Source organism: Rhododendron vialii, chromosome 3a (assembly GCF_030253575.1).
Source record: "Rhododendron vialii isolate Sample 1 chromosome 3a, ASM3025357v1".
In the NCBI taxonomy this organism is placed as follows: Eukaryota; Viridiplantae; Streptophyta; class Magnoliopsida; order Ericales; family Ericaceae; genus Rhododendron; species Rhododendron vialii.
Window position 1 is genome coordinate 23,712,289 of NC_080559.1, and position 25,433 is coordinate 23,737,721.

Below are 25,433 nucleotides of genomic sequence, written 5' to 3' on the forward strand. Positions count from 1 at the left end.
CAAATAGGATTTTAGAAATCCTCCTTTATAATTCTGAGAAATCATCCAGTTTTTTTATAAAAAAATCTCATTTCACCCACTTTTTCTCATTTCTACCCTAGATTCGTTGTAACAAGAAAATATCATATTATCATGCCTCAATACCAAATATGCCCAAATATTCAATCTCATGCATAGGTTTCAAAACAATATAATAGAAATGAATCAATAATTTTGTCATCAAGAACTTCCACACCCACACCAACATTTTAATTCTCAAGTTATCATTAACCGTATTATATATCTATCCAATCCCGGTTCAGGTGGAAATAATAATTATACATCACATAAATTTTCTAAACCAACCACCCCTTACGTTACACAAATTCTTATCGTCTCAATAAAGTTTGCCATCAAATCGCCCCAACATTCTATCATGTATCAGGTATGTGTCAAATAGATCAATCAAAAATATATCAAAGTCCGGATCTTACTTGATATCTACTCACACGAAGTTTTTAAAGCAATGTTACCAGTAACAATACACGGTGTTACCAGTAACTTCACACAGTTTTTTTGAGATTTTCCAGATTGGTTCTAGAGAGCAGTGGTATCAATACCCATACCTACATAGTTTTCAACACGATTTTCAGATTTCAACAGATTCTACCAAACTCAAAATATATGATTAAACGCTAAAATCCACTCAATCAACACATAAACAAGTAGAGAAAGAGAAGAAATCCCTACCTCAAGGGTTTTGAGCAAAACCCAAGGATCCAACCCAAACCCTAAGTTGTTTTGGTTGAAACCTACCGAGAATGATCTCCTCCAAGCTTTGCTACGCGATGAAATGAAGGTGGATCCTCACATATTAGAAGTTTATGAGAGATCTCCAAGAGAGTGTGTACCGTGAGAGAAAACGAGAGGGAGAGAAAGAAGCGTACAAGTGAGGGGGAAAAGGAATGGCGCGCCTTTCCTGGTGTTTTGATTTTACAAGCCAAATTACACATAACACCCCTCAATTACTTACTAAGTAGCACGGACACGGCTACAGACACGGACATGGATACGGACACGGAACACGGCAATTCTTAAAAAATGAAAATACGGACACGGAGGAAGACATGCCACGTGTGTGTGTGTATATATATATTAATTTTCTTTTCTTCCATGCTTACATTGCAAAATGTAAATAATGAACTTAACATGGTTAATGTATAAGATTAACATGGTTCAAATAAAAAAAAACCAGTATGCAGGTAAGTAGAAGAGACGAGAGACAGTTAGTCAGTCACACAGACACACACACACACACAGACATACATAAATATACACATATATACAGAGATGCATAGAGAGAGAGAGAGAGACAGGACAAGAGATGAGAGAGAGAGAGAGAGAGAGAGAGAGAGAGGAGACTGTGAGAGAGCTCTTCGTCGTTGACCTAGGGCTTGGAACTTTGAAGAGTAATCGAGATCACACCAGTCAAATAGCAGAATATACTCCCTTCGTCCGGATTTAATAGTCATTTTTTGGAGTTCGTGTCATTTTTCAATCGATTATATCTTCCAATTTATAATGTTTTATGTGATTTTGAAAATATTGTATTATAGAACTAATCAAGATCTATCAAACAAGATCCATATTCGATATGAAATTTATTACGGATTCAAAGATATAACTCTTTTTTAGCCGGTTAGAATAGAACTAGAGACAATTAAATCCGAACGGAGGGTGTATGTTTTAAAGGCATAATTCCAGTTTAACCCAAAAGTTTTGAATATTTTCATATTAACCCCCAAAAGTTTTTAAAAAATTACATTTTAACCTCCAGCCGTGTCCCCTATCAAAAAATAATATAAAGTATTAAACATGCCACGTGGCGTGTCCAATACGTATTTAGGTGTGTCCCGGCCGTGTCCAATACGTGGATACGGCGCCCTTTAATAGTGTTGGTGCTTCATGGATTACTTAGGTCATCCACAGTGGTATAATTAAATGCCAATTGTTTTTAAAGTTAACAATGTTGGTGCAAAAGATTACTCACAATGGTATAATCAAACTTAGCAACATCCTTAGAAATAATCAAATTTGGGCTTTGGATAACCAAAACTAACAACCTTTTTTCAATAATCAAATTTGTGGATCCTATACCACACAAGTTAACTAGTTCCAAAATTTGTATACACACGTGTTTCAACTAGTATTTTCTTCTTTCCTTCTTTGCCCACTCTTTTTTTTTTTTGGTTAAAAAAATAAAATTGAAGAATAAAATTTTTTTGTAGCCAAGCTTTTTCGCTACTCTATATCTTTTTCACTTCGCCGACAAACTATTTCTCTTTCTTTTCCTCCAAAAGTGAAACTCATATCTCTCGATCATCTACAATTCAATCCATCGTCGCCGGATTAAGGTGTTTCACTCTTCTTTCCTGTTTCTACTACCCACCCCAAAAAAAAAAAAAAATCATAATAGGAGGGAAGGAAGTCACCGATTTTTTTTTCAAAATTAAGAGAGCGAATCGTTATATTTTAACTCATAAAAAACGTAAATGGAGGGAAGTGAATGACGGAAAACAAGGGGGAGAGAGAATGAAATTGTAGTGGACCCCATATTTTGATTATGGGCTAGAAGTGACCATAGTGAAACTTAACATTATTAAGCTTAGCAACCTCTTAAGTGAATAATCAAAAGCTGATGTGTCAACTTTTGGTTATCATTTTTTGATTATACCACTGTGGATGGCCTTAAGCACCACTTCCACTCCCATCACTAATATAAAATTTTCACTTTAACCCCAAAACATTAACCACATCACCAACTCAATCACATTTAAAAATTAAAAGTCTTAAAAATTTAAATTATGGGTCTCTACGAAGTGTGTCCAAGAAGTATAGATGGACACATTACATTCTTTGAAGTGTCCATGCTTCTTAGTCCGTAGGTAATTTATTGGTCATTCTAATTTCTCAAGGCACTTTTCCTTCTGAAACCAACTTGAGAAGTTACGAGAGATGAACCAATTAAAATATTGTAGCCAAGACTGTACATTTTGCAGTTGTTACTTGTTTTTTTAGTCCTTAAATACTGTCTATAATGCATTTTGAGTGCCTAAATCTTCAAATGTATGATTGAAAATGTAGTTTATGTGATGTGAAAGTTGTTTTGATAGGAGAGAAGTTTTAAAACCAAAAGAAGGAGCGGGTTGTTCGACACGTATAAATATTCCTTTGGAGTTCAAGGAAAACTTTGAGAAAGAGAAGTACTTAACTTTTATGTTAGCCAACTTAATTCAAGTGAGATAGCTTAAGAAATTGAGATACAAAGGGAGACATATGTGACTTTTTTCCTTTGCAACACCACATTATACGACTGTGAACTAAACATTTTAGGAAGGGCGTAAAACGAAAAAATCACTCCTTATTTGGCACACCAAATAACTATTCACGAAGAAGTTGCAAAGGAAAAAAATCACGCATGTCCTCCTTTATATCTCAGTTTCTTAAGCAATCTCACTTGAAATTTAAGTACTCTCTTTCTCAAATTTTCCTTGAACTCCAAAGAAAATACTTATACGTGTCGAACAACCCACTCCTTTTGGTTTTATAACTTCTGTCCTATCAAAACAATATTCACATCACATAAATTACGTATCCAATCATACATTTGAAAATTTAGGCACTCAAAAGGCATTATAGACAATACTTAAGGACTAAAAATCAAAAACAAGTAACAACTGAAGAATGTACAGTCTTGGTTCCAATAATTTTAATTGGTTCATCTCTCATAACTTCTCATGTTGGTTTCAAAAAGAAAAGTGCCTTGATAAATTAGAATGACCAATAAATTACATACAGAAAGAAGCATGGACACTTCAAAGAATGTTTAGTTCCCAGACGTATAATGTGGTGTTGAATATCGCTTTGACAATGAGGCTTTCTCCTTTGGCACACCAAATAACTATTTAGTGTTGTGTTATAGCACTACTGAAGCCAATGCATGGAATTTGATGAGTCTTGTGATGTTCATCCTAAGCTTTATAATGTCTTTAGTTCTCTATGGCTAAAGCAACGTTTTGACAGGTTGAATATGTGTTGGAGGAGATTGAAAAGGTTTGATGTGAAGAACCTGTTCACGAGGACGATTTATCTATCTTTGAACCAACGAAAAAGGTCAAAGGGCTTGTAGCCCAATGATATTTTCTGGTCCTCTCAAAAGGGAGGCCAGGGTTCAAGACCCGTCGTGGAGGTTTGTGGGTTCAGCACTATGAACAGCCTCTGGACCCCCACGAACTAACTCTCCTTTAACCCCTGCTAATATATAACATGCGTTAAAAAAAACAGAACCAGTGAACAAGGAGGTATCGTACTTTGTTGGAATTAATATGGATCTAGCCATTAAATCTATATGCATTGCTGATATCTTTCATTCAATATTAGACTGAGACAAACCGAGGCTGGGTTGATGAAATTGTGCGCAGTTATTGGTCAAGTCACAACGCGGGTGATCCTGATAGTGCGTTTGAGTAACATATATTTGTTGTTATTGATTTGCAATCTCTCTCCTTTTTTTTTAAATATACAAAATTACAACAAAAGCAAAAGCAAAAGAATTAAATCACTACCATTTCAATGCAGATTTAGAGAACTATGCTAGATGATAATCAAGAGCCGATGACGGTAGATTTTGTTAAACTTTTTTTTGATAGGCGATTTTGTTAAACTTAGTACTAGTAATACATTGTAGAGGCTTATACTTTTACCTTGTACGGGAGGTATATAGCAGTCTTCCTGAAGCAAAGTTGATGCTTCTGTAGATGCATTTGTGGGTAGTGACTTTTGTTTCAAATGTTAGGATGGATTTAAATTTCACTTCTTTTGTTTTTAATCTCCTTGGACCGCGGATCAAAAAAAAAATTCTCCTTGGATTTTGTATTCTGCATTGAATTCTGTCAATTACTTTATTTCACATTGAATGCTTTTTGGTATGGATTCTTTGAATTGAATTCTATAGCTAATCAGATTGTGTTCAACCATGCATAAAGCCTTTCTATTTTTTTAATAACTCAGGTGTTCGGACGAGCTTATAATAATGCGACCCAAGCATGCATAGAGAATTCTCTATGCATGCTTGAACACAATCTAATGAGCTACAGAATTTGGTTTAGAGAATCCATACCAAAAAGCATCCAATGTGAAATAAAGTAATTGACAGAATTTAAAGTAGTTGACAAAATCCCATATGGAATCCAACTGTCCGAGGAGATGAAATCATAAGAAATAAGTGAAATTTGAATTCATTCTAACATTTCAAACAAAATTCGCTACCCACAAAATTATCTATGGAAGCATCAACTTTGCTTCAGGAGGACTATTGTATACCCTTTTTGTATAAGGTAAAGGTATAAGCCTCGGCAATGTATTACCAAGTTTAACAAAATCGCCTATCAAAAAAAAGTTTAACAAAATCAACCGTAGTCGGCTCTCGATAATCATCTAGCATAGTTCTCTAAATTTGCATCAAAAATCAACAGACAGTCGTAATTTTGTATATTTAAAAAAGAAGAGAGAGATTGCAAGTCAACAACAATAAACATATGTTACCTCAACTGCACTATCAAGATCACCTGTGTAGTGAATTGACCAATAACTTCGCAGAATTTCATCAACCCACCCTCAGTAATATTGAACAAAAGATATCAACAATGCATACAATTTAATGGCAAGATCCATGTTAATTCCAACAAAGTACGATACCTCCTCGTTCACTGGATCAAAGATGGATAAATCAACCTCGTGATCAAGTCCTTGACATCGGACCTTTTCAATCACGTTCAAACACATAGTCAACCAGCTAAAACATTGCTTTTGCCATAATTTGACAATTAAAAACATAATAAAGCTTAGGATGAACATCACGAGACTCACCAAATTCCATGCCATGGCTTCAATATTGCTACAGCACACTACCAAAATAGCTATTTGGTGTGCCAAATAGGGAGAAAGCATCATTGTCAACGTAATTTACGACATCAACATGATATGTTTGGGAGATAAACATAGACATGGGGTAAAACTAAGGAATCAAACCTAAATAAAAGAACAAACAACTTGCAAAGGAATAAACAATTTGCCTTTTTGTTTTATACTAATTATTCAAATTATTTTCTCATTTGTTTACTATTATTTATCAAACAATACCATAAGTTTACTCAAACTAGAATGGTAAAAACACAAAAAGCACTGGCTACTAGTGAAAAGAAGAATCAAAGCATCAAACACTACAAGAAAAAAGTGATTTCGAATTCCTAAAGGTCTACACTGATCATTTGTGTGCAATTTACTTAATTGTGTGTGTGCCATATGATGGTTCTTACTACAAGTCATCACTTGTTTGTTTAATATCTTATTAATGGTTCATTACAGTGGTAGAGTCGAGGACATAGTGACAATGAATTATCTGGAATTTATGGAGTCGTCCAAAACAAAAGGTCTAGAAAATAGTAGAAAGGCCAAAATGGCCGATGCTCATAATACCTCTGGAAGTAAGCTTCCCCCCTGCTGTGACACGTTTGGAGTAGGTCCTTCAAGAGGCAATGAGGGACAACAATGCTGAGATGAAGCACAAGGCTAACTGGCTAATGTGACACATTTGGACCAGGTCCTTCAACATGCAGTGAGTGACAACAACAATGCTGAGATGAAGCACAAGGCTAACTGGCTGATGGAGGGAATACTTGTCAATATCGACTATTATATGCACCATTTTAACTCGTGCCGACATAATCCAAACTCATTCCTCCAAAATCACTAATGTGAACATCTAACATTGGTAAACTAACTCCACTCCCAACTCCAACAATTTAAATTTCTTGAGTAAAATGATGAAGACAACACCGAATTATGGAGAGAGGTGACCATATTGTAAAATAAATATATAGACACATATGCACATATACACTTTCATCTTCAACACAATAATTACAGCTATATTCTACAGAAGTGACAGACTTGATGAGACCAAAACGATAAACAACAAATCATAAGTAACTCATAACTCAAGAAAAATAGTTCCAAGATAATGAGAAATCAGAAACTTCAAACCAAGCTCATCACACACAAACACATATACAGTATTTTCATCACTAAAAACTGTCTTTCTGTTTTTTTCGGAAAACTTTTCGCATATTAAATGAATACAGTATACACAAATAAAAAGCACCAGAAAAAAAAACGGAAAGAGGAACAAAACCTGAGATCATACCTGAGAATACAATTGCAAACTGAAAGCCCAACAGTTATGGATCCTGCAAAACTAAATCGAAGCAAAAGAATATTACACAAATCGAAACAAAAGAAGGAAAAAAAGGCCTCTGTCATGACAATGGTATAATGACTAAACATGAGAAAACCATATACAAAATACATCCTGCCAAAAAAAATGACTGAATACGAATTAATAGAATGGAGCATACCAAGGAATAAATGGTGAGAGCTAACCTAAGAAGTGGCTGGCTCTTGCTTTGCCTTGGCTGTATCGCAAAATTTAGGTAACTTGGTTGTGGATGAAAGTTGTCCGCGAGGTTAGGAGATGGTGGATGATGGGTTAGCCGAGAGCAGCAAAAATGGCAACTTGGATAGGAAGAACTATCGAGTTGTTTGAATTCAAACTTGGGTTCTACCTGTTTTGAACTGCTCAAATCATGTACCAATTTTGCTTGAGGAAGTAATCTCTCTGCTCTCCCTAAATCAAGAAAATACACTTCTTTGCCTTTGTGGCTTTGTCCCTACGTTTCCACTTTCCACCCTAAAAATCCGGGAGAGGCAGTACAAAATGTCTGTAAAATCTGGAACAAAGTATCATTTGATTGAGTAAATTCCGGAGAACCAAGGATTAACATACAATACCTAAACTACCCCCAGCTAAACACATGCAAGAACGAACCTTACAAGGGCACTTTGATATTTTCTCCACGTGGCTTGGCTAGCCATCCTTCGTTCTTTTATTACAAGAAGACAAGAGTATTGATGGGATTTGCTTTTGTCTCAAATATTTTTTATTTTTATTTTTAAGTCATCTCTTATCCTACAACCCCAAATCCATTCATGCTCCGAGCATAACTTTTCCTTTCACCAACTCTCTCTCATCAACTGTCAGGAAGAAAAGAGAAGAAAGAATCATTTATAATGAATGCAATATCTTTGTGCTCCTCAAAAAATATTACTCCCTCCGTCTTTAAGTGTCCTGCTTCGTAATTCCAACTTATTAAAAAGACATCATCATTATACCTTTCACATCAACTTTTTCCTCCACTTTTCCTACTTACCCATCATCATTACACTTTTACTCACTTACTTTTTAAAAAGAAATCTACTTTTAGGGATAAAATAGACAATACACCAACTTTTACTCACTAACTTTACAAAATAGACACTTATTAAGGGACAACCCAAAATGGAATACTGGACTCTAAAAAAAAGACGGAGGGAGTAGTGGATTAGTTAAGAAAACCCAGGTAGGAAATCAAACAAATCAACGATGAATAAGATTGAGAGAAAAAAATGATATGACACTATTCCACTACAATACATTAACTGCCGTGAACTCAACATTGAAAAAGAACCATATTCGACAGACAACAATCCGGAAATCAGCACTGCTCATCTAACTTCAAACAGTATATCAACTGGGCATCACACGCAGACCGATCCCTACAAATGGGGGAATAAGTTGGAGCGCTCCACTTTGATTGAGATTGTCACAAGTACTCAAGCAACCTCTGTTGAAACATGATAACCACTAAGGAAGCCATTGCATTCAGAATTGGATCATCTCTTCTTGTATTGTAGATTAAACTTGTCCAAATATGGTCTCACTTGCAATAAAATGCAACCCATACAACTGGAGTAATCCATCCTATCAGAATTTTGCAGCTCAATTGTACCCAAATTTCAACCATGTCAGAGCAGTTATACATATATAACAAGCCACAATCTGTTTTGGGATTTTGGCAAATTTAGAAAGCCCAAATCGTAGGAGCTTCATCACCCATCAAAGTGACTGATTTCAGGCGAATGGCAGTAGGCGACATTTACTCTCTGAGATCAAAAAAGGGAACTTTCCAATAGCTACAATTGAAAAGTGCCCTCACGGGAGCAAACACCATATCTCCTCATAAGCTCTATACTCTCTGCAATTGTTGAACCAACAGTTCCCACAAAACCAAGCTTAGCACAACTGCAAACAGTTTCCTCAATGTATAAAAGTATATCAGGTAGCAATGGAGGGCGACAATGCTTCTTCATTCCAGCATCCCCAAGTTTCTTTGCAGTTGTTATCACTATCTCATCGTTTTCTCTCAGGACATGCAGCTTTAAGCTATCTGAATTTGCTAATTCCTCCAAATAACTTCCGGTCCAATTACCCCCTGGAAGATCAGTCATCACAAAGATATGAATTTGAAGAGGACCACCTTCATGTCTTAAATATTCTATCTTTTGTTTTAACCCCAGAAAAGTACCCTTCCAGTGGTTCTTAAACTGCCCATCCAACAACCTAAGTTGGGCACACAAAAAAGGTGATTTGATTTTCTCATTAACAAACTCTTTCCCGGCATTAGTAATCTCAGGGACAAACGAGAGAAATCTCACCTTTTCAATTAAAGATTGCATTCTTTGATCTTTAGGAGCTTCATGGATGTCAATGTGCAGCTCTGAACCTTTATATGGCGATGTGAAAAGGCTTCCAAATGCCAAGATAGTGGCTGATTCAGATCCTGAACCAGGTCCAAGGGTTTTATATACATCACGACGTGTCCTGATGTACGAGATTTTCTTTTTCTTCTTAAGTTCTTCGTCTGGTTGGAAAGAGTCTAATATCCCATCTTCGCTGTCTTTTCCGTAAGTCCAAACTGTTGTTCTGCAATCTTCATCTACAACATGCACACAGCTATTTGCATTACCATTGTTACCGGATAGTAGTGACCCACATTCTCTCATGGTTTCCAACGACGAGGACTGTCTATTTGACTCCGTCGAGCAAGCCAAGTCAATATGGACTCCACACCAGATAGATATAAATATGCTGAAATCTATTACTCGAATATCTGAACCAGATACTAATTTTGAAAGATCAATTATGTCAGCCATTGAAACATACCTGCAACCATTGAAGCAAGTAAATATCACGAAACGAACATAAATTACACATCTAGATACAGCTATGAGAACTGAAGACAAGCCAATCAGAGAGAAATGTATACTATTAGTCTGAAGAAATTCAGCACTTGTCCCTAATAGAGTACAAGAGTAAGGGGTCAACCTACTAGTTGAGGCGCTCCCTTACCATGTACGGTACCATCTCTTATTCTGTTATATCCCCTCCTACTGATGTAATAAGGGTGAAAAATATAGACGAAACCCAATTTCAGGAAGAACATAATCTTGAAAATCCAACAGTTCAAACCAAGTATATGAACGTGTTTGTCTTTATATACTTACCACTAGATACACAAAAGAATTGATAGGGGATGCTCAGATAAAACTAATTTGAATTTCGCAATATTTAATATAGTTACATGGCATATGGCCTACATAGATTGAATGGCGAAAAATGAGCACTTCTGCCTAGAAGAAAATTAACATGAACCAGTAAGACACAATCAATATTGAAAAAGGCATTAGTGTCAAACCAAATCCAAACTGGTAATACTGCCAAGCTAAGAAGCACGGACACGTTTACTGGCCTCACATATCCGTGTCCGACACGTGTCGGTTATGGACACGACACGACAGCACGACGCTCTCTGGACACGTATTGAAAATGCCTAAATACTTGTCCCATGTTTTTATTATATTTCTTTTACTTAGACACATTGTGGATACTCTAGGACATGTTGGCAACACTCTTGGAACATGCTAAGGGCTCATTAATATGTCCCCGGTGTTCATATGAAATCATAACATATGACATGTCCGTGACCTAATTTCGGAGAAATGACATGTCCGTGTCGTGTTGTGTCGTGTCCGTGTCCCATATGCGTGTCCGTGCTTCTTAGCTGTCAAGCCTAACTGATCATCACAACAGTTATGTGGTTAGCCACGTGCACTGGCATAGCCATAGTGGGGGGCTTATGAAATACAAATGCAACAAAAGAAAATTCCAAAGTCAATTACAATACGACGACGATAAGAACTCTTTCCAATGAAAATACAAACAAAACTACCATATTGATCAATAAAGCTACAAATCTGAGTTTTAACAATACAGCGTAGCGAAAACTTTGCACAATAATTTTATTGTCAAAGCTTTCAAAGATATCTCTCATAGTTTGCAATCATGGTATTGCTCATCAATTACTCACCTATTCGGTTGCACCATAGAACTTTCAAATGATTCATACTTCAAAGTCAAAAATACGCTCTTAATAGTCGATTCTAGTAGTTTGAACTGGTCTCTTTCAAGAGCAAGTAAACTAAAGGATAAATCTAGTTTCTTTCATCAACCATCACAGTAATGATGTAAATATTTTGGTTAAAAAGGAGTCATTTTAGAAATGTAAATTTCAACCAAAAAAAAAAACGGAAGTTATAGTGGGGCGTATACTGGCTCGCCGCTGGCCATGTGGAGATTCTCCCAGTTAGTAAAGTGGAACATATCAGTCCGTTTTTTTCAAGGCAATCCGGAAGCAACCCTACCAACCGCAATCTATCTGTTAGTTAGAGTGACAGTTATTTCATTAGATTGGATACAGTTCCATGCACATGTTACTTAATGTACCTTCGATCAACGAGAATGAAATACCCATTTTTATAAATAGAAGAAAACCCAAACAACCAGAGTTCTACCCAAATACATAAATGTGTTTTTGTGTATAAGACTCTAATATCTGCACAAACATTAGCTGGACGGAATTGAGAAATTGTTCTCCTAAAATCTACATCTCCACAAGGTTGTGTATGTATATATACATATATTCTACATAAGTATACAAGGTGGTGGGTTCAAATTACTTGCCTGACACTATGAATGAGCTCAATAATATTTGGGTCTTGCTAACCATTGCCCATTAGGTGGTGGATAATATGCATATAATGCTAAATAAGTTCAAAATTCAATACTCTCGCAGAAATCAAAGCATTTTTCTGAATTTCATTACACTTTCCTCGTATATCGATACACCTTCTTAGGGGCTGTGGTTAGCATAAGCATGAACTGCATAATGTATATGCTTATAAACACATGCTTACACACACACAAACGTATATATACATGAAAGGAATACACATAATAATTATATAAGGCGGGACTCAAATTACTTGCCTGCGACTATGAATGAGATCAATGACGTGGTTCCAGACAGAAAATCGAAGCTCGGTGGGATTCAAAACCCTAAATTTAGGGCAACTACCGAGAGCAACGGCGTGGTGATCCAGAACAGGAGGGATAATTAGGGTACGATTGAGTATCGCTGCCATCAAAACGGCGTTTCTGAACTCGGACAACTGGTTGCTGAACCCACTGTGGGGCGCGTACCAGAGGAACTTTTCTCCTGCTAGGGTTTTCTGCGAGTTGCAGAAGCGGGATGGTGGGGGATTTGTGGGGGTAGAAGTGGAAATGTGCTTGTATGAGAGGAAAAGGAGGAAAGAGAAGAGGAGGAAGAGGAGAGAGATGGGGAGTAGGGAGGATGGCGATCTGGGATAGGGTCTCTTCTTCCACCTGATGTTGCTTCTGTTGAAATTGAGAGCCTCCATCTCTCTCTCTCTCTCCCTCTCTCTTCTGCAATGAAAACTTGATTTTGTATGCTTCGCTTCTCTTTTTTTTTTTGGGGAAAGCGTATGCTCTTTTTAATAAGCCATAAAGTATACAAAAAAAATTGTGCGTATTTTTGTTAAAGTTGGACTTCAACAAGCATTGCGTGTACTCCGATCTTTAAGTAAAGATAATAGGTTGAATAGAATTATCAAAAAGATATTAGCTTTGTTTGGTTGGCAGTTCAGTTTAGTTTAGTTTTGGTAGTGAATGAAGATAGAAATAGAGTAATGATTGAAAATAAAAAAAGAGGGGTAATGATTAGAGAGAGATGAAAAGGTAAATAATTGGAGAAAACTGTAAACATACGAAGCAAAACATGAAATGAAGAAGAGTGCTAGAGACAAAGAAACTAGGCAAAAAAAAGACCCTTAAAGTGTACATAAACGGCTCACAGAGAATCTGAGCCGTTCATGTACACTTTAAGGGTCTTTTCTTTGCCAATTTTCTTTGCACTTAGCATTTCTTTGAAATGAATTTATGTCACAATAGCGTAGAAGGAAAGAAACACTGAAAGTGTAGGAATATGAAAGGAAGCAATGTGGGTTTTAAATTTAACAGTTAATGCAGGCATTATATATGAAGATGGTTTTAGTTGCATTTGTGTGGAAATTAAGCATGCAGATGTCATCTGGTCTAAGAGCTGCGATGTAGGTAAAATCATTGACGTGGAAGTTTAAGCAGAGTGAATTTGGGTCATGCACAAATATAGCATGCAAAAGGGTAGGGAAACATAGGGATTATATTTACAAAAAGTTGGCAGAAAGTTTGGAGTCGAAGTTCACAGGGAGGTCGAGTGATTAGCATAATTATACAAGATAAGTTAAGCAAGCCACTGGATTGTTTGAGGCTGCAAAAGAGTTTGAGCAGAATATGCACAGGAATGCATAAGTCCAAAAGCTACAGGAGCAAAAGACGTTTAGGGAAGGGAGATCAGAAGAACTGGATGAAAAGCAGCTGGGTACATGGGTTTTGAACCACCCAGATGAGTTTTATGGTTGTGTAGATATGCTTGCACGAAAATCATGCTCATTGGTTGGTATTTATAGATTGTTGTAGAGAAATATTGTTTGTAATTCACATTTATACCAGTTTTACCAGAGCTGAGGACACAACATTAGCACATAGTTCTTTATACAAAAAGGGTAGAAGTTAATACATTCACACATGCCCCTGAGGATACAACCCCTAAACATAGTTTCTGATACACAATGGGCAGGACTCACAAACCCAATAACAGTTAAGTTTTGGTTTTGAATTACGTCATTTGTGAACAGGTATGCAGGCAAATTACACACACCCAAAAAATATTCCAGTGGTTCAAAGTAGGTAGCTCTCAAAAGTTCATGTAATGACTCAGCTAGTCATTCTTCTTTGCGAGGTTGATGCTTATCTCATCTCCTGATGCAACTTCCACAGTAATGTTTCCAGTTGGAATTTCTACCATTGCTTGAGTAGAGAGACATTGAAGAACGACTGATCTAAAATTTTCTGCACGACAAAAAATTAAATGCTTCAGAAGATGATAAATGCTTTGAGTTGGTGTTGATACAGACATTTTGTACCATTATGCTTCAATGCAACCATTATACTGCAATGCACAGAGGAATGAATAATTGAAGGCCCATAAACCTGCTTGCTAACAAAAACACATCAACGTTTCTTGATAATCATGATATCTAACAAAGAAATGCTACTGTTTGCTACAGCATGTTACAAACAATATCATCATACAGGGACCCCGTTTCTTTGTTTTTGAATCCCCTCAATTTTGACACTTTAAACGAGCACAAAAGGAACCTAAGGAGCATCTGATTACCATACTGACGGGATATCAATGCCACAATACCACATTTAGCAAGTATTCTGTGCAAAAGGGCATTTATCAAGTATTCTATAGCATGCTAGCAACCAACCTATCTTTCACTAAAGAGGATTTTAGACATGTCCATCTCACCAAAGTAAAATTAGTTAGAGTTCAACATGATACAGTCTTGCAGATTCAATATAGTTATACGAGAAAGATTACAATCTACCTCTACAAACCTTTCTGAATTTCAAGACACAACAGAAGATCAAGGCTTGAAAATAAACAAATACTCAGACCACTGAAAAACTAACTAAAATTTTAAATTGGCATTTTGTATTTCCCGACTAAATTAAGCGACAAACAAGCAATAATCAAAATGAAGATTCTACTAATATATGCAATTTTCAAAAATATATAGTGACCTGAAATAACAAGTTTCCTTCTCTCACAGTAAAACCTAAATGAAAGTCAACCATTTTCTAATCTAGTACAAAAAAAGGAAATGCAAGTAAACCATTAAATTTTTAAAAAGGAGGACCGTTACCTTATCTGACTTTCTAAAACTATCAGATCTCTACAGTATCCGTCCCTTGATAGCTTTGCCAGCTACCTTAACAAGCCAAGAAGGCCAATCTGCAAGCACCAGTTCCCCTTATGTAGCATTTGGAATGCTTCAAATAGGCTATAATAATCAGAAACACCAACAACTTGATAATTCTCTCTTCTTCTCAAAATGGTCATTCCTACCCTGTTGGAGCCATTATAATTCTTATTACTTACTCGAACTTTAATAACACGGACAAAAGAACACAACTGATAACATGTGAAAGTCAAGCTCTGGTATAATAGAATCAAAAACTTTGGGAGAGTAAATTAAATTGATAGACCGGAGCCTCAAACTGCACAAATCAACCAGCTTTAGGAAATGGAGAAAAACTTAATAATCTGTGTACCACAAGCTCCAATTTTTAATGGAGTAATGGACGAGCACAAATAGGCTATATTTATTAGATGATAATACACAGATCACCAAGAATACAAAACAAGCACATAGAGAAGTAAGAAGCAAAACTAACCCAATTTATTGTTCAATCCAAGAATTTGTACTCCTACATTGACTCATAAATTCTCTAGCTCTCTCTTGGTGGATTGAATCATCGATTCCTCAATTTTCCAGTTCTAAGTTCTGATTTCATAACCTGAATATAACAAAGAAACGCAGAATCCGATAGAGTCCTTTGAGAAAAATCAAAGCGCAGTCCCTTGAATAGTTCTCCCAATTAAGGACAAGATTTTGGCTAAAACCAGAGCTTATCTTACATTTTTAATCATGTTTGGAAAGAAACGGCAGGTAGAAATAATATTGCTCTCAATGTTATTAGTTGGTAGATTGAAGGCCAAAAGCTCATCGATTAATTGAAAGACAAACAAAAGTTGAAAACTAACACATAGAGATAGAGGATAATACCAAAGTGCAAGGGGTTTCTTCTCTATATCTAAAATGGCCAGATTTGCAAGCCTTAAGGAAGTTCCACGCAGAGTTTTCCACATGTATTCTTGTGCATCAACAGTAACAGAATAACGGTTTTATGTGATACTACCAAGCCAAGAAAGCCATAATACTACCACCTCCAGCTTCCAGTTAGTCGCACAAAGTTGAAGATTCATGCTTCCACATAGAAGCCATGCCTTATTACTGTAAGAAATATGTAGAAAATATTAGGAGTGCATGTGGAAAATATGGCACTAATTGAACATACCTCATTGGCCTTTGGTTGTCTTCTTCTGGTTGTATCCGAATCAATTCCTTTCACCTTTTATAAAATCCATCATTTTAAAGTGGAATCACTCGAGAGGTTCTCGAGCCTTTGTCTTGTTACTTTCTTTTAACAGTGTCCAAAAAATTCTATAATAGTATATATGTTCCGAATTTAATTAATCAAATGACTTTTCTATTTAAATTTTTTTTTTTTTTGTAGAAAACTGATTCTGAAAATAAAATAAAATCAAGCAAAAGAAGTTAAGACAAGGAAATTAAAGGTCATCATATATACCGAACTCCCTCTCCCTCCATTCCGGTCCAGTTTAATGCTATGAACTTTTATGCATGCATTATGAACTCAAAGCGATTCAAGGGGTGCATACGGTACACGTTCAAACATGGGTTTATAGAATTCTTAAATACATAACTACAGTTTAGATTATAATAATAGACGCACGGTAGGGCCTACAACGGCGGTGGTGGAAAATCCACCCTTTTTTCCGCCGCTGGTGGAAAGAATTTAATCTCTATAAAAATCAATGAATAAAATCTTATGACAACCCATTAAAATTGAAGTAAGAAAATCCTACTTTCAGTTCTCAAAATAAAACAAGACTTGCACTATCCGCATCATACAAATAACAAAAACATGACATTGAGTTCAATGAGGAAATACCATTAAAGTAAGCATAGAAGATTATTATATAGGCACATCCAATCATTTTTGAAACTGCAGATGATAATAAAAAATCTAAGCTCTGATTACTTACTAATCATGTATATGATCATCGCACATAAGGTTAATAGATCAATAATACTACCAACCTACACTCCGGTTGTTCAGAAATTTAGGAATTTTAGTTCGATGATGAACAATCTCCAATTACATGAAGTTTCTCTCCAGTAAAACCATCTACATGCTTTATGATCTAAATAAATACATTCTAAGGATTTGCTATACATAATTCATGGGTTTCATTTGCCAACAAAGCACTCCAAAACCAAAATGACTGGTCTATTAAGTATAGTAACACACAAAGTTACACATTGTTGCCCCAATGTAATAGAAACAATAAAATAAGAAGCAACAAAAAAATTCTTGGAAAAGGAAGAATCAGAGATAACTTAAGAGAGATAAAGATTGTACCTACACACGTATATTCTCTATTGAAAGTTCATATTACTTGGTAGTAAACAGAAGGCTTGATTTTAAGAAGATAACCCACTTGCATGCAACATAACAACATTCACCAAAAATCAATGGTTAAGATACCCAGCCAAACAATACATAAAATGAATCAAAATTTTGGAGTCGTACAAATCAATTAATTTGTTCAGTCAGAGACTAGAAATTAATTGATTTGTGGGGCTTTTGGGGGGAGTTGTTAGATTCGGTGAGGCGGGGCGGCGAGGAAAAATAAAGTCGAGTCACACACCGTCGCCCCGCTTGAAGCCACTACTCCATCCCCCGCTTTAAGCGAAATTGTGGATATCTTGTACCAAGCTTGAAGTCACTACTCCATCCCTACTACATCAGAGCTGGTTGCTGCAAGTTTTGGCTATTTTTGCAGCAAGTTTGGCTCTGCCCAACCAAGTTTTGGAATAATTTTTGCCACAACTTAGAGTTGCAATCCAAATTTTGGTATCAATCCACCTAAAGCTTGCCCTTGCCCTGCAAATTGTGGCATGCCTTCAAACTAATATTGAATCTGCTCCCCTTTGAGATTCACTACTGTTTCAAGATGCTAGCCCTGGAATTGTCCGTAGGGATCTTAAAGCCTCATGCCTTCACTGTTTGAAGCTTTGTAGGATCCCTCCCAACAACTTAGATGCATGACACTTCAACATCAAGATGTATTCTTTGATGAGAGCTCCAGTTTCAATTCCCTTTTGGATGTAATTTTTTCTTTTATTTTCCTTTGGTCATTTTCCTTGTCCCATCTTCCTAATGAGGCTTGGATATGACTTCTAAAAACCCTCGATGTACCCTTTGTCGAGTTTTAATAAATTTTTATGCCGATAAAAAAAAAACACGTGAAGATAGGATGCATATATTCCATACATCCGTTCAAGCAGCCACAAAGAAGTAAATATTCAAAAATCAACACATCACAAAATACTAATGGTTAACATAACAAAAATTCTTAATCAGAAATCCAGAAATCTGGAGAAACTCCGGTTTCAAACACAGATAACTGGTAATGATGATTAAGATAACAACAATTCCTTAAACTTTGGCAAACAGAATCTCAGATCTATAACACATACTTCAAGGAAATTGTAATACACGCGAACTCAATAACAAAACTAATTATAATGGAGCCGTTCTAATGGGAAATCACTACAATGGAATTATAACAAAACTAATCTAGTGTAATGATTTTTTTTCTTGAGCTTTCTCTTTGTACCAGTTGAGAAATCCTAGCCCTTTTTTTCCGTGTCAAGAAGAATGCCTTGAGCACAACCCAAAGAAGAATCCAGACGCATGGTAACCATGGGCGGAGAGAGAGAAAAGTGGGTATGTGTGCATCTGTGTTGTGAGAGCATCTCCAATAGACTCAATCCAATTCTAGGCCAAAAGACTACCCAAAAGGCCAAAATTAGTGTTTAGCTAGCCCTTACAAAAATCCAGAACCCAACAACCTAAGCAATTGGGCTATTCAAAACCCATTTCCAGCTCTGATAAAAAGAAAAACGACCCATTTCTAGTTTTCCACCCTTTCTCCGGCATTGCTTCTCTCTCTCTTTGAAAACCCACAATTTGCTCATTCTGTTCGTCTTCACCGGCACCACAAACCCATAATTTGCTTAGAAACCCAAATCAAGATTAGGGCTCTACACAGTTATATACAAACACATCCATATATATCCATACACAGGTAGTATAATCAAAACCACCAAAACTCGAGTCTCCAAAACCCAGAAGAAATTACCTCTGATACAAGAGTTGCGTCGTCGCCGTCCTCAATGCCGTTGCCGTCTGATTACTCCTTGTTCACGATTAGCCCCACAAAAGCCCCATAAACCCCACATGCTGGAAAACCCATATCTCGGATTAAATCGCACAAATCATAGAAGAAGAAGAGAAGAGAGAGACGGGTTAACCTTTCTTACCTTCGCCGGAACAATACAACTGCAACTACGCGGATATGCTGGTTGTGCAGGCGAGGAGGGGGAGAGAGAGAGAGCGCGCCATTGTGCATCGAGAGGTGTTAGGCCCCGTTTCAGAAACTTCTTAAAAAATAAACAGCTTATTTCACATTTTTAAACTAAAAAATAAAGTTAATGAAAAATAATTTTTCAATTTTTTTTGCATCGTATAAAAGATCTCGATGAGATCTTTCAAACAAGATCCATATTGCATATTTTTAAATTTCAATAAACCCATAATTTTTGAGCTTGAAATTGTCTTCTTAAAAAATAAGGACTTTTTTTAAGTTCCGGAACGGAGCCTTAATCAACCCCCCGTGTCAGGGGGTGTCTGACGCAGGCCCACCAATTTCCCTATTTACCCCCTTATTCCACCTCCGCATTTTCTCGGACCCGGGGACCCTGCCGAGCGGGTGCCGAGCGGCCAATCCGGCCGTTCATGTCAAAATCGACGGCCCAGATCGAAACATCTTTTCCTTTTCCTTTTCTTTTTTTTTAAATCCATTCGGTATCTTTGCATCCGGGCCGTCCAAAACACTTTTGGACGGTCGAGATGCGCTCGGCACCCCTGCCGAGCACCCCTGCTTGGCAGGGTCTCCCAGTCCCATTTTCTCTCTCACACCTCTCTCTCTCTCTCTCTCTCTCTCTCTCTCTCTCTCTCTTTTGTTATAAATTTTTAAATGTTAATAACTTTTGTTTCACGTAATTTTTTAAAATAAATTTTATATATTTGAAATGTACTCAATGAAACCTATCAAACGAGCCTAATATTGATTATGAAATAATGTAAAACGGAAAAACTATATTTCTGTGGTAGTTTAAATTGTCTAAATAAGTTGAAAAATTAGGTGTTTTAAATTTCAATCCGTTTAAATCAGTGGAAAGATTTTAATTTTCTGATCATTTTATTCTAAATGGCCATAATTAAATTTTGACTTTAGGGCTCTTGTTGAATAGCCCTAAGAGATATTTGATTCTACAAGTTCAAAAATTCATTATGACAATTGAAAGTAAAATGATAAAATTAAGATCTTTCCACTGATTCAACCGGATTGAAAATCGGAACACTAAAATAATTTTAAATAAATAAAAAACAAAAAAGATACAAAGTATAATTATTAGTATTAATTAAATAAAGAAAAAATAACAAAAAAAAAAGTTTGGATATTTTTAGACCGTTTGTAGTTTTAACCAATGGTCATAATTACATTTTTTTAACCAACGGGCAACTTTGAACCAATGCATAATTTTTTTAACTTTTTATACAGAATTTCAAAATATAGTAAAAAAATTAAGTGTTTCAAATTTCAATTAGTTTGAACCAGTGGAAATATATATGTTGAAGTAAATTATGTATATTGAATCAACTTAAATTTACTTTATATTTTTCTAAACAGACAATAATGCAAACCGAAATCAAACTTTAGTTAATTACAATTGAGTATATAGAATCAATACATGAACATAAATAAATACACAAATTTAGTCAATATTTCCGCCAAATTGTGGTCGTCGTCCCGGCGGATCTATCTGCATTACTTCGTACCACAATTGGAGGCGTGCTTCATAAGGATGAGCCCATCCGTGTGCTTCATTTGATGCATTTAGCCTCCACCATATGATGAGTGGTACAGGATAATGACGGTATAAGAAAACTTGCACGAAGTGATTGTCATTAATACGACCAATAGCTATATGTGTGCGCGTTGCGAATGGAACTGGATGGGAGCTCAACGGCAAGTGAGTGAAACAACTCGAAGTAATCATATCGAATGTATGCAGTACAACGTTGTACGTTGATGCTATGACAAGACCCAATGATATAGAATCCATCCAATGATCCTCTGGTGCCGATGGCCGGAAGCAATGAAGTCTTCGTAGCACATGGGATACATAATTATGTTCTAGATAAAGCTGATCGTACAGGACCCGATTTTGTTCAATCTCTTAGATAAGGTCATGTCGTACTTGAGCCCATTGATCTTCAGAACCATAAAGTTGTGCAGCTAACGCCCTGAAGCCACAATGACCGTCGGGTCGAACGTCAACACAGTGGGAAATATAACGCTGATACTGCTGAGGAAATTTCTCAACGAGGTGATCCCTCTCATTGCTCCTTCGCGATGTTGGAATACGTGAGGCCCGAGATTCTGAAATGGATACTGTGAAAGAAGGTATGTGTATTCTGCTTATCTCTGCCTGTAGGTCGACCCCTGTGTTCTGTGTTATATGCTGGGGGTCGAACTGTGCAACGAGATGGATCCGCCATATCGAGAAACCTGTCCATCATAGACTCTCGACTGTCGGAATCCATTTCATTTAATCTTTCAATAAGCTGAGCCGTCCTGTCGGATCGTGCTCCCTCGTCAATATGCCTCTGGGCGTGCATGGACAACTTACTCCAGTGAGGGTGGATAGAGCTTAGCGGAATTGGTCTATCCACAGAATGGTAAAGTGCAATATTGTGAAAGCATGGCAATCCGTGTGTCCTTTTGATCTTACAAAAGCAAAGGCCAGCTTCGTTATCAGTGCGTTGTGCCTGATTATGGATCAAGTTCATTGCCTATAATGAAATGCAACCTCTGATTTCACTATAAATGCCTTCATGTAGATGTATGTGTCGTGGAATGTTGAGAGATTTCTGGAACGACTCCTGAATATCCCCGAACTGACTGGTCAACATCTTTTCTATTTTCTGAAAAGATGTTTGAAGCAAGGACATGGTATCTCCCAAGTATCGTTTGAGCCTCGCATGTGCAAACTCCGCCCTGCAATTTAATAATACATTGTGTTAAATAGGAAAGTTACATAAAGTTTTCTTTAGTGCAAGACAGTAAATATACAATGACTATAGGAAAGTTACCTTTGGCTTGAATTGCTCCCGAGGTGCATAAACTGGTTTATATATGCTGCAACAAATCGCTCTTTGTAAGGACCTAACCATGTATCCCAAAGGTATTGTATGGCATCAGAGTATTGCTCAAACTCTCCGCACATGACATTCCATCTTTGTTGCAAAGACATCGGTGTCGATGAATGAATAAGCAACTGTCATGCTTCGGAAAACTCGTCCCACCTCGTACCAAGCATAGAGTTGCACTTCTTCATCACACATTGGTTTATGTGCCAAATACAAAGGATGTGTTGCGCGAAGGGAAAACATATTCCAATGGCGCCAAGAAGTGTCAGATCCCTATCTGAAACAATCACCGATGGCAACGCTGCCCCTTTTTCAACCATCCATCTCTTTAAAGTATCCAATGCCCATATCAGTCGCTCTTCCGTCTCATTATTCAAATATGCAAACATAAGAGAATAAGTTTTCATTGTGGATGTGATACCCACAACTTCCAAGAGTAGAATCCGATACTCATTACTCTTGTACATCGCATCAATAATTAACACGGACGAAAAATTGACAGATAGCTCTAGGCTTCTGGGATGAACCCAAAGAATATCTGTAATTTCGTTGGTGTGTTCATTTGTAAGATGGTTGTAAATGTATCTTTTCTCATTTAATTCATTCAAGATGTACCCAATAGGAGATAGACCCCCCAGTTGCTCTTTCTTATACAGTGTCTTCAAATTGTAAATACTCCTAATTCCTGTACTAATTGACGAGTCTTGTTGTCTCGTGAAATTAAGAATTTCTCGAGGTGAGGTGCTGCTAGACATATCACGAACTAATTGCTGCTGGATTGGGGTCAGCCTTGACGGGTACTCATGTCCCTCAAAACTTTCAGCTGGTTCATGGTTATGAAAACCTTTAACAACCTTCAAACTCCACATGACACCGTCTGGAGGTTGTGGTACACCTCGCAGCTTAAACGGGCAATCACATTTTTTAGTTCCAGTATTGCATTGAATGCCCTTCCTGTGGCGGTTTGTACAATCTTCCCCTTTCACAAATAAGAATGCACTTCGGCATCTTGTTGCCCTTTATACTAGCAGATTTACTTATGACAATTACAAAATCATTTTTCTTACCAACTCTTCACGCCCAATCTACCATGATAGCCCTATTTTCAAATATCTATAACGAAAAAAATGAATATGTATAAGCACAATGTAATATCCCGTATATTAAAAAAAATTGATTCTTGCATGTAAGCTTTAAGTGGCAAATAAGTGGGACTCGAGTCCCTGTAGCACTGCCAAAGGGTTGCAAGCTGCAGTGCCCTAAAATGGCACCATCCTATGCAAGTCCCATTTATGAAGGGGGGCCCAATCATCCATATTTGCCTTAGTACCTTTTTACCTAGAGAAAAAGTTCTTTCCAGTCGATCTGCAACATAAAATTTGAGTTTATACGCAAAAAATTGAGTTTATTTAATGTCCGTACAAACTGATTTTTTGAGTAGATACATTATTTTGTGGGTCCTATAGTATGCACGTTTCGAATTTTTCAAAAAAATGCGCGAAGGGGGCCCACACAGGACTGTCCGGACAGCCCCCTTGATTTGGCTTCTTTTTTTTTGTCTCAACAATATAAACTGAAGAACTAAAAATATATTTACTGACAAATAAGCTGAAAAGGATAACTCAAAACTTGACATTTTTTAGTTCTTTCAACAAAACAACAGTCCACCACAAAAATATGTGTAATTCTTAGATCAAAAAATAAGATTCTTTCATTCGTAACATTTTAAGGTCTTGACACTAAATTAAAGTCCTCATTGAAACTTTAATTTGGTGATATCATCATTAGATTTTAACAGTTAACTTTTAATTATTTTCATTTATGAATATATTATCATTACACTGGAACTTTTTGGAATATACTTGCTTTTGTATGTTATCTTTTGAATTATTTTTTTGGTCCATATAATTCTACTTTCTAAATTTATATAGTTGAGACGAGTAGAAGAGGCCAATATTTGTACAATAATTTTAAAAGGAATTCACTGAAAAGAATAAATTGATTAACAAAAAACTATACTACGAAAATCAAGACAAACCATAATTAGTTTCAGCATATTGCTTAAAGAAGTAAAAAAAACAAAGTGAGATGGGCAGCTTAGGGTGCCAAGGCAAATATGAATGACTGGGCTTCATAAATGGGAGCGGTGGTTTTTGACTTGCATAGGACGGTGCCGTTTCAGGGCACTGCTGTCACGATCCAAAACCTACCTTGGAAGTCGTGACCGGCCAAGCGGGTGTTAAGCCGCCAAAGGCCGGCTCATAATCTAGTTTAGGGATTTCTCGCATCATTGTCATTTTAAACCATATAAGCAAAGTATGCGGAAGCCTAGAATAAATAACATAATCCCAAAGCTTCTAAGTGTACAAGTATAATAATTACACACCATTAGGCTACACACGATTCTCCACGGTTATTCTAACACCCCATTCAGTCCACAACTTACTATCTATCTTAACCTGAAAAATTGGAAAATGTTTTCATAAGCCGAAGCTCGGGTGAGAAATGTATACCAAAGTTACAAGTTTGACCATGGAAATACCTCACTTAGTAAAATAATTCAAGAGCAAAGCACATTTCAAATATTCTCATCAAATTCTCCAGTACATGCATTTTGAACAATTAGCTCATTTCTTTGGTCCAAAAGATGGACCCTTTTCATTTCATTTCCCTTTCAACTTTTGCACTTTTGAGCGATAATAGCATTCAACGGTATTTTTGCCAGTCAGTTGGGGAGCGACCCCATTGAAGAGTGGTAAGATATCATTACCCAGTGATGCCTGGCTGCATCTCCTACCTTATTACTTCACGCCACTAGTATCTTTACCCGTCCCCTAGCACTCGGGACACCATTCGAATGAATCATATTATCACGAGCATGTACTAGCAACCAGTAAAATTCAAGTTTCCAAAACATATTGCCATGGTCTAATTTAACTGAAACTCAAAAGATTTATAAACCAGCCATCGCATGCATTAACATCAATTAAACCAAGTAGGA

The 25,433-nt window shown here is 36.6% G+C and overlaps 2 protein-coding genes and 3 long non-coding RNA genes across 6 annotated transcripts; all 5 read right to left on the reverse strand.

Annotated features, from left to right (window-relative positions):
• Positions 1–191: 191 nt before the first annotated feature.
• LOC131320564 (uncharacterized) lies at positions 192–1,042 on the reverse strand. The gene is made up of 2 exons (XR_009198296.1): positions 730–1,042; positions 192–605 (listed from the first exon to the last, which is right to left on the reverse strand). It is a non-coding gene; the product is annotated as an uncharacterized LOC131320564 (long non-coding RNA).
• A 7,456-nt stretch (positions 1,043–8,498) lies between these two features.
• Positions 8,499–12,787, reverse strand: LOC131320565 (O-fucosyltransferase 30). The gene is made up of 2 exons (XM_058351296.1): positions 12,302–12,787; positions 8,499–10,138 (listed from the first exon to the last, which is right to left on the reverse strand). The coding sequence occupies exons 1-2, from the start codon at positions 12,730–12,732 to the stop codon at positions 9,109–9,111; spliced, it is 1,461 nt and encodes a 486-aa protein (XP_058207279.1). The 5' UTR covers positions 12,733–12,787; the 3' UTR covers positions 8,499–9,108.
• Positions 12,788–13,903: 1,116 nt separating this feature from the next.
• LOC131320566 (uncharacterized) lies at positions 13,904–15,920 on the reverse strand. Its single transcript, XR_009198297.1, has 2 exons — positions 15,145–15,920; positions 13,904–14,281 (listed from the first exon to the last, which is right to left on the reverse strand). It is a non-coding gene; the product is annotated as an uncharacterized LOC131320566 (long non-coding RNA).
• Positions 15,921–16,683: 763 nt separating this feature from the next.
• Positions 16,684–19,566, reverse strand: LOC131320567 (uncharacterized). 2 transcript variants are annotated; one of them, XR_009198298.1, is made up of 2 exons: positions 19,477–19,566; positions 16,684–19,396 (listed from the first exon to the last, which is right to left on the reverse strand). It is a non-coding gene; the product is annotated as an uncharacterized LOC131320567 (long non-coding RNA). The 2 variants fall into 2 exon arrangements; XR_009198299.1 differs by having other exon boundaries at positions 19,468–19,553.
• A 1,319-nt stretch (positions 19,567–20,885) lies between these two features.
• Positions 20,886–22,913, reverse strand: LOC131320568 (uncharacterized). Its single transcript, XM_058351298.1, has 2 exons — positions 22,376–22,913; positions 20,886–22,280 (listed from the first exon to the last, which is right to left on the reverse strand). The coding sequence occupies exons 1-2, from the start codon at positions 22,534–22,536 to the stop codon at positions 22,076–22,078; spliced, it is 366 nt and encodes a 121-aa protein (XP_058207281.1). The 5' UTR covers positions 22,537–22,913; the 3' UTR covers positions 20,886–22,075.
• Between the last annotated feature and the right edge of the window lie 2,520 nt (positions 22,914–25,433).

Excerpts from the sequence above, each read along its gene's own strand:
- LOC131320565 (XM_058351296.1), bottom strand. The coding sequence starts at position 12,732 with ATGGAGGCTCTCAATTTCAACAGAAGCAACATCAGGTGGAAGAAGAGA. Across the intron at positions 10,139-12,301 it reads GATCTCATTCATAGTCGCAG|GTATGTTTCAATGGCTGACA; the intron begins GCAAGTAATTTG and ends CAATGGTTGCAG.
- LOC131320568 (XM_058351298.1), bottom strand. The coding sequence starts at position 22,536 with ATGTCTTTGCAACAAAGATGGAATGTCATGTGCGGAGAGTTTGAGCAA. Across the intron at positions 22,281-22,375 it reads GGGAGCAATTCAAGCCAAAG|GGCGGAGTTTGCACATGCGA; the intron begins GTAACTTTCCTA and ends ATTAAATTGCAG.